A 9,626-nucleotide genomic window follows, 5' to 3' on the forward strand; every position below is an offset into this window, starting at 1 on the left:
CACCTGGACTTAGATTTTCTTACTTGTTATATTTGAATTTTAATTTTTTTTTTAAGAAATTCCCGTAAGCGGACATTTCTCATAGGCGGACAAAAAGTAGGTGACCATCGGTGTCCGCTTATGGGAGCTTTCACTGTATAAGGGCAAAGACGAAGGGGAATATCGGGACTTATCGATAAAATAATCGATATTTTTATCGGTTTTGTTGTCGATATTTTTATCGATTTTGTTATCGATATCTTTATCGATTTGTTATCGAATTTGTACTCGATAATTTTTACTATTTTGTTAGACATTTTTTATCGATTTTGTTATCGATTTTATTATCTATATTAATCTATATTTATCGATTTTGTTATCGATTTTTATCGACTTTGTTATCGATATTTATCGATTTTGATATCGATTTTGTTATGGACATTTTTATCGGTTTTGTTAACGATATTTTTATCGATTTTGTTATAGATATTTATATCGAGTTTTTAATAGATTTGACTACCAATATTATCATCGAAATTTTTATTGATTTTTTCATTGATTTTGTTATCGATATTTTTATCGGTTTTGTTATCGATATTTCATTGGAGGCTACTATAGTTTTTGTTATCGATAGAGTATAAAGACAAAAATGAAGATAAAGGAAAACAGAATAACATAAATGTAATTAGAACGCACAGGGGTAGAGGTAGGGATCTAGATAGAAAAAAAATACAAAAAATATAACCTTAAGCAAAAGCAGATGTATGTATGTATGTATGTATAGGTTATGTGACAAAATAGATATGTATGTAACGTAAGTTTCACTTCTCCAGTGTGGCTCCGGCGTGCTTTCTTGTTTTAATTACTAACGATTTTTTATTGGTCCCCCCATTGCATTTTTCGTGGTTTTTGGTGGTTTTTGGCGGATCTAAAAATTATAGATACTATGAAAAAATGGTTAAACAGTTGGATATTATTACTGGGAGTCTCCTGAAGAGAAATAGAGTTTTCCTACCACAGAGTTACGAAACCATTTCTACGAAAAGTTGTTTTTGTCCCATATAAAATACATGGAAAATTTTGAGCGCTTTGAGCGACCTCTAAGCATTATTTGATATAGAAAAATCCTAGGGCATGAAGCATAAAAATTCCGACCTTACTTTCCCCCCTCCGGCTCACATGCATTTTTGGACCACCCTAATGTACATGCATACATATCTATTGCTACTTAATTCTCCGCATGCTTTTACAGGAAGTGTAGTAAAGTGAGCCCCGTTTTTCAAAAATTGAATTTTAATGGATTTTTTTATTTATAGAAATTCCTTAATTAAATAGATTTATATCAACTGATCTCCTTTCCATTAGCTTCGTGCTGTAATACTGGTATAGACCGCTGCAACAAAATACAAAAAAAGAAAGCATTAACATATATGTACATACATACGCGTGCATAAATACATATACAAACCAATGAATATCAAAATTATAGGAAAGTTCTAAAAGCACTTACTGAGTTGTGTGCCAGCTATCACCGGACAGACATGTTGTTTGCTTCGATAATCGTATTCATAGTACTCGTCCAGTTGCGTCCAATACAGCAGCGCATTCGCTGGCAGCGATATACCCATTTCCAATTGCGGAAAGACAATAGCGCCACCCAGCTTGGGTGTTTGCAGCTACAAATAGCAAATGGAGAATAAAATTGATTTAGCCTCGTTTAACACTCCCAACCGGTGCACTTACATTGAACAGCACATTCGCCATAGTTTGCGTTGATGCAGGCACCAATGGTTCTGCATGCACCACATCTTCAAATGTGAAATGTTCCACTAACCACTCTGCAAAATCGGCGCTTGCATGCCCAGTAGCCAATTGCAAACGTTTCGCTAACGATCTCAGCTTCCGCTGTGCTAATTTTGTGAATTCCAGCGACTCTGACAAAACCTCACCATCGTCAGAGTACTCTTCTTCTATTAATTCTTGCAACTCGTCGATTTCCTGCGTATCCAGCACATTATGATGCACAACAATGTACGGATCCAGACTTAAGAACTCCACTTGGAATGGTTGCAGCAGCAGCTCAGGGAGATTACCGTCAACGAGCCGGCAGTGTTGCGTGCGACTGTTGAAAATATGGTGGCTTACATTGTTGTTGGCGAGGGCAATATTTGCTGTCTCTCGACAAACCTCCTCAATCATCGATTCTTCAACGGATTTGTCACTTCGCTATAATGTAAAAGGCAAACTTGAGCAATTTAATGTACATACATACATATATGTATATGTGCACTCACGGCACTAAGTGTAGGCACATAGAATTTTTCACTATATATATTTTTATTTTTTAAGCTAATTTTTTTATTATTGTCCATGCTACAACAAAAATTATTTAATTTTTTACACTCTGTGCAGAACTCAAGAAAATGCAACAAATTTGTATGCACATTTTCTAATTTTTAATCAGAAAATTTTTTGAGTATACAGTTTTGTAAGACATTCAATTTTATGCAACTTTGACGTTGCTAAAAAATCGCGTTGATTTTTGAATTTTTTTTTTGTTGAAGGTCTTTCGCATTTTTCCCATACAAATTATTTTTGGTATCAGAGAAAATGCTTTCAAAAATTGCCAAAAATCAAGGGTAAGTCCAAGCAACTTCTAGCCTGTATAGGTACTCAACAAATTTCTAAGAAATCTGATTCAAAATTTGAAAATTTGCATGAATATTTATTGAATGTTCCTATGTTTTGCCCAAAGTTTAGAAATTATATTTTTATGTTTTTTGTTGTAGTATGATCTATATTTTTATAAAAAAATTAGGGGAGAATAATTAAAAAAAAAAATTTTTATTTATATTGCGAAAAATTCTCTGTGCCAATACTTTTTTCCGGCAGTGTATATATTCAGACAGGTCGTAGATATGTATATGCAAAAATGGAAAAATGCATAGAAATGTGAAATTTGAAACACAACTAACACATTTCGATGGAACTCAGCTTATTTGTTAATCCATACATATATGTAGTATGAATTATGTACTAGGGTATTATAAAAATAAGTAAAGTCGGAATTTTAATGCTCTCATCCCTTAGGTATTGGTACGTCCATTGCATTTATAGGGGTTTTGGTGTACTTATAAAAAATAGTTACTGTGAAAAAATGGTTAAAGAAACAATTAACTATTATTATTGAGGTTATCTTGAAGATACACAGAGTTTTCCGATCGCAAAATATTGATTTTCAAAAATTCTATGAGAAGTTGGATTTTTCCATATAAAATACATGGAAAACTTTGAGCGCTTTGAGCGACCTCTAAATATATTTTGATTAATACAAAAATTTTGGGGTATATAGTGGCGTTCAAAATAATAGCATCAAAATTCAAAATTATGCTGCTGGCAAACTTTTCTTTTTTTATGTATGGTTAATGATTTTCCTTTAAAATATGGGTCGATCTATATCAGATACTGCATAAATAAAAGTTTCAAAGCTTACGCAAATTTCAAAAAAAATTAATTAAACTTGAAAAAGTTGTCATCAAAATTTCAAAATTTTTTATCAGAATCTTTAGAAAAATTTCGGGTATGTAGATTTATAGCGCATTCAATTTTAGTCTAATAAAGTGCAAGTTGAAAGTCGCTATTTTGAAAGTCGTTGATTTTGTAGAATTTTTATTTTGTGGAGGATGTTGCGCATTTTCTTCCATATAACGCATGAACAAAACTTACTTTTGGAAGAAAATGTAAATGTTACTTTTATTTTGAACGCTACTTATATTCTTTATGTATATCCATCCTAAGGGATGAGAGCATGAAAATTCTGACTTTAATTATTCGCATGCATATTTGGAACACCCTAATATACATACATATGTATGTGAAATCATGCAAATGGGTATGTGAACGGATCTCTATAAAGTTTATACAAAATCATTGTGATGATAAATAGCCTCTTTGCTGCTTTCGCGTCGTCGCATTTATATACGAAAGGAGCATGGGTAAACCTACAGCTGTTAGCTTGACATAAGCGTATTTTTAGATTGTCACTGACATGAATGTGCATAAATGCATGAATCCCTATATTTTTACGTGTGCACAAAACATATACATATGTACATATATGAAACGCTAAAGACAAAATAAAACTTATACTGTGTAACGCTTTTTCATTCCTTACTTGAAGTATGTCGCATTGAATATTCTAAATTTTTAAATAATCTGTAGAACATGAAAGAGTATCGTGAGGTAGTCATTCGGGTGTCAGAAACTAACCTTTATTAAGGTCTGCAAGGTTATATTTCTTTCTCTCTATAGTGGAGTTTCTAAAAGGCAGCTTCACCTTAGTCGGGAGGGTTCAAAATGGGATACTGCAGGCCCAGGCTAAATAGACCTTTCTGATGAGGTGGACTGCAGGTTCTGTGGGCTGGCGGAGGAAACCCTCGAGCCAACCAAGGGCTGAGTGGAAAATCGCCATATTTCGGTAGCTGCTTCGAAAACGCCCTATCTCAGAAAACGGTTAAAAAGCGCCCTATTTTAGTATTAGGTGGTAGAAGGCCGTATATCAGCTACCGATATATGCATTAAATTTATACTGACATAGAGAACGATTATTGTCTCCATCCCGAATTTGGAACATGACCTACAAAATGCTAAACTTCATAAATAGTCGAACGTTGGAGCCCGAAGAAACAAATGGCAGAATGAGGAATGCTATGAAGCTGCAGAGAGAAAAGATGCCAGCTACAGGGCCATAGTGTGAGCGTGCGCACCACGAGCTAAGTACGATCGATAAAGGGACCGGAAGAGGGAAGCGTATTGAAAAGCTGGTCGTCCGGATAAACGTCCGAAAATGTAAACAGAAAGTTTGGCGACTTACGGAAAGATTCAATACCAGGGCGAACTCCTGTAAGAACAACTATAGCGACCTAGTTACCGATTTCCACAACGTATTTAATTATGGAGGGAATACTTTTCAGCCCTATTAAATGGTCTAGTCGATTACGATGGAGTAGATTTTCCGCATTCTGACTCTGACGGAGAGTCTACGTTTTTTCTGCTTAATCGCCCCTAAAATATCGGCTAAAAGGCCTAATCAAGCGTATTGTGTGAACTAACTGATTACGGTAAAACTTCGTAAAAGTAAAGACTTTATTCCAACCTAGTACAGAAGGAACTAAATGAGATTCAGTCCTGGTTAGATCGTTGGAAAATGAAGGTCAACCCAAATAAATCTGTGCATGTGTTATTCACATTAAGGCGAAATGACTGCCCCCCTTGTCGTATTTATGGCAATCCCATTCCAAAACGTGACAGCGTCAAATACTTAGGCTTGCATTTAGACAAGCGACTAACATGGAAATGTCATATTCAAGCCAAAAGAATGCAGCTAAAAACTAAAACTAAGAAACTATATTGGTTACTTGGACCTAAGTCATCTCTATATCTCGAGACTAAACTCTTATTATATAAAGCTATATTAAAACCAGTATGGACTTATGGCATACAGCTTTGGGCCACAGCATCAAATTCAAATATAGAAATATTACAAAGATATCAGTCCAAGACTTTAAGATTAATCACAAATGCCCCCTGGTTCATCACAAATAAAGCCATCCATTCAGATCAAAATATTCCTTTTATAAAAAATGAAATTAATAGATTCAGTGCAGCATACCTACGCAGAATCAGTTATCATGACAACCTGCTGGCTATTACGTTATTAGATGAAACCAACGAAATCATAAGGCTTAAAAGACATCATGTTCTAGACCTACCGTTTAGAAACTAACTAATAATAAAAAAAAAAAAGTAATACCAAGTAATAATCCAACTATTAATAAATTAATTCTTTCTTTCTCTACATGTAAATATGTATAAGTTATCATATGTATATGTATGTTGTACATTTGTCATTATATTATTATTGACCTCACTGGAGGTCAATAATACAAGTCAAATTCCCATTGTTAAATAATTTGCTTATTGTTCTATGAATAGATTGCAAATATATATGTATTCAATAAAAAAAAAAAAAAAAGTAAAGACTTCGTTTATTTGAGAACCAAAATTAACATTCATTTGGACTGAGTACGCTGCAGAGTACTCTGCAGAAAGTCTTATCTCGTCGTGAAGAAACCAAAATCTATAAGGCACTCATCGTGAGCGTGCTGGTATATGACGCAGAAGTATGGACAATGGCAAATACGATGCAGCGATCCCTGGAGTTTGAGGAAAAGACTGTGCGGAAGATCTACAGGCCAATGCCCGTTGGCGTCAGCGAATGCTACAGACGATGGGTCTATGAGCCGTATGAACTTTGAAACGACGTTGACATAATCCAGCGAATTAAAATGCACTGACTACTTTGGCTCGGTCATGTCGTAAAAATGGACCTAAATGCTTTATGCCAGAAAGTTTTCAACACGGTTACCTCTTGTGGTAGTAGAGTAAGAGGAAAACCTCCTGAGATGAAGAGAACTAAGATTCAGTTGGAAATAGAGCTAAGAATATATGAGGCCATGAAAGCCACAGGAGTCTATCTACAGGCAAATTGTTTTGAGATATACGGGAAGGAAGGATATTTTACTGTATTATAGTAAAAGTAAACTCTGTGAGAGAAACGCAACAACAACCACATGGAAAAGTTCTGAACTAAAACGATGAATCCGTTTAAAAAGGGCGTACATCGGGCCTTTACCGTTTCTGTTTTCTAAAACTGCATTTTAATCTATACATAATTTTTTGTTTAATGTCAGTTAGGCTACTCTGGTAGTGTAGTTTTCCTTATTACTGAAATTGTATAAATATGCATAAAAAATTAAATATTAAAAAGAAAATATGTATGTACTATGAAAGTTTTTGTTGGACGCTTATCTTCAATTTCGGATTAAGTTTTTTTATCATCACAATTGTGTTATGCGAAACACATTTTAGAATGTCAAAATCTCAACCGTCTCTATGATATTATCGTATAAAAATTGTCTTCGCTAAACATCTGATATCCAGTCAAGGATAACTTTTCCATGCAAATGTCCATAATTAAAGTGAGTGTTTGGGTAAATCATAATTTCCCCATACTTTTAATATTAATGAAACCAATTGAACAGGATTGTCCTCGTAAATAAAATAAGAGTGAAGCAATGGTAATTTTTTTTTTGCAAATCAATAAATTAAATACAGTTATCAAGTGTCAACTATGTGCATGAAATTCCAAAAGATGTTTGCAAGCTCCTCACCTTTTTCTTTTGTTCTTTGTCCTTGGAGTTCGCAGAAGATTTCTCCAATTCATTTTCCATTTGCGCTCTGACTTTGCGGAAAAATTCGCTTCTAGGATGCTGTCGCAGCAATTTATTTATAATTTCAAACGCGCCATCAATGTTACCTAAAAGAATTATAATTCATTTATGTATATTACAATTGAACAAATTTGTATGTATATGTATGTACATTAGAGTGTCACAGAAATTTTCTCCTGCGAATTTCGAAACTTGTACCCTCAAAATTTTTTGCTTCTGACCTAAATAAAATATAACAAGTTCCACATACCGCTAGCTTGCAGTGAAAGCTTCCTAAGTCCAGTTTTTGTAAAATTTTGTTTTGATATAGGATTTCAAAAATATTCAAGATGGTGCTTAAGGAGGCTAGGCACCATGTGTATACCAAAATTTGGTTGAAATCGGACAAGTAGTTTTTGAGATACGCATATATCATATAAGTGGGCGGTGCCACCCCCATTTTCCTAAAATTTCTTGAAAAGGCACTTTTTTGCTAAAGAGCGATTGTATATATCAATTTTAAATAAGTATTGATTAATTCCTTAGCCACAATGCTCAAAAAAACTATCAGTCCGGTACATTTACAATATAAATTCAAGGCCATATTTAAGAAACTCCGACAATTTTTATCCATTTATTGATAAAATAAGTTTATTTGAAAATAGACTTAATTTTAGATAGTACTACATTTTTTGAAATTGTGGAAAATAGCGATGGTCAAAAACTAAAAAATTAAAAAGAAAATGTGTTTTTTTTACCCGATGAAAACGCCCAACAATCCAAGTGTGACAATATATTATTATATATCACGTTGAGGGCCTATACATCTTCTTCTCACGACATGTTCGATCCTTAAAACTGAATGAAAACTAGTAATCAAAAAACTGATAAATCCACAAAACCGCACTTTCTGACCTAAAATGACAACTCGCGGCCTCTAAATGATTTTTGAAAAATCTACAAAAATAGCCAATAATGTTTGTCATAACAAGGAAGGAAATAAGGGGGTAGGGTTAGCCGATAGATTTATAATTTTATTATAAGTTTAATAGATTAAATAAACAAATAAATAAATACACCCTGTCCTGAAATTTCTAAAAAAAAAATTCGATGGGCACCCTAGTGTGCATATGTACCTATGTATATATCGTATATAAATATTTATAAGTGACTGCTTTCTGGTTTATACATATCAATCATTAATGCCATTACTTAAATTTGTATTTATAAAAATTTGCGCGAGCTGTATACATGTATGTACATATGTATGTGCGTATCATGCAGGGTTGCCAATTTAGCTCTTTTCCCGTCAAATCTGGATTTTTCGAAGTCAATTTGGCGGCAAGAAATGAGAATTTGCGAAAAGCGGGAAAACCTACTTTTTGAGATTTATTTTTACGGACTTTTAGCTTTTCCCTTATAAATATAGTGCATACATATGTATTTAAAATTACCAGTGGGAAATGTTTAACGTGCATTGCATGAGAAGGTAGAATATGTTCTTAAACATTTTAATTGCAGTGATGATCATAGAACAAAAACAATTATTCAGTATAATAGAATTAGTTTTGTAAAAAAAAGTATTTTTCCGGGAAGGTGGACCAGGGACCGTTATATTCGCAAAAACCGTATTTATGGTCCGATTTGTTTAAAATTTGGCAAGTAGGTAGCCTAATGCCTGGATTAACATACAGGATACTTTTTTCTGATAGATGGGCCAGGGACCGATCTATTCGAAAAAAATAAATTTATGATCCGATTTGCTTGAAATTCGGTACACGTATTAAATATATACATAGAAGAGAATTGAATGAATATTTTAAAGTTCGAAAGGTGTTTTTAGGCACCGCAAAGCTCCAAGATGGCGCTGGAGTCGAATTATTTCTAAAAATCGTCAAGTGGAGTCATTAGGAGACATCGGGGATCAAAGTCAAAATACCGTAGTTGAATCTGCCACCAGAACCATTGTGAACCTGGCTTTACGGTGTCTAAACAGATTAAAGACAATTCTTGACAAATACATACAAATACAATTGTAAGATATTTAAGATATTTCGTCTGAAATAAGTCTATGTATATTGGAGGATATCCCTTCTGACGACCACAAAACCAAACGTGAATTGTTGGTGAAAATGTTGCACCAAATGTTTCAATAAAAAATTAATTTTGGGTGGCACGAAGTTCGCCGGGATTGCTAGTATTAATATAAACCTATTTAGTTTTCAGCTTTTGTTTTGTGGAATTTAGCTTTTTTCTAGCTTTTTATAAAAATCTGGATTTCTTACTCCAAAATAGTTGGCAGCACTGGTAGCTTGGCATATAAGAACTCTTAGACGTACTCACCCATACGAAATTCGGTTGTCACCAGCGCTTCCA

The 9,626-nt window shown here is 33.8% G+C and overlaps 1 protein-coding gene across 1 annotated transcript; it reads right to left on the minus strand.

Annotated features, from left to right (window-relative positions):
- Window positions 1-1,300: 1,300 nt before the first annotated feature.
- On the minus strand, window positions 1,301-9,626 carry LOC118738532 (prolyl 4-hydroxylase subunit alpha-1; the record flags this gene model as incomplete). The annotated part of the gene is given in 5 exon segments (XM_036469469.1): window positions 1,301-1,372; window positions 1,490-1,655; window positions 1,723-2,205; window positions 7,212-7,357; window positions 9,594-9,626. Coding segments are annotated over 5 exon segments (860 nt in total), but the record flags the coding sequence as incomplete, so codon positions are not given.

This window comes from Rhagoletis pomonella, unplaced genomic scaffold (genome assembly GCF_013731165.1).
Source record: "Rhagoletis pomonella isolate Grant_MI unplaced genomic scaffold, Rhpom_1.0 Rhpom_scaffold_00004, whole genome shotgun sequence".
NCBI classification, from domain to species: domain Eukaryota; kingdom Metazoa; phylum Arthropoda; class Insecta; order Diptera; family Tephritidae; genus Rhagoletis; species Rhagoletis pomonella.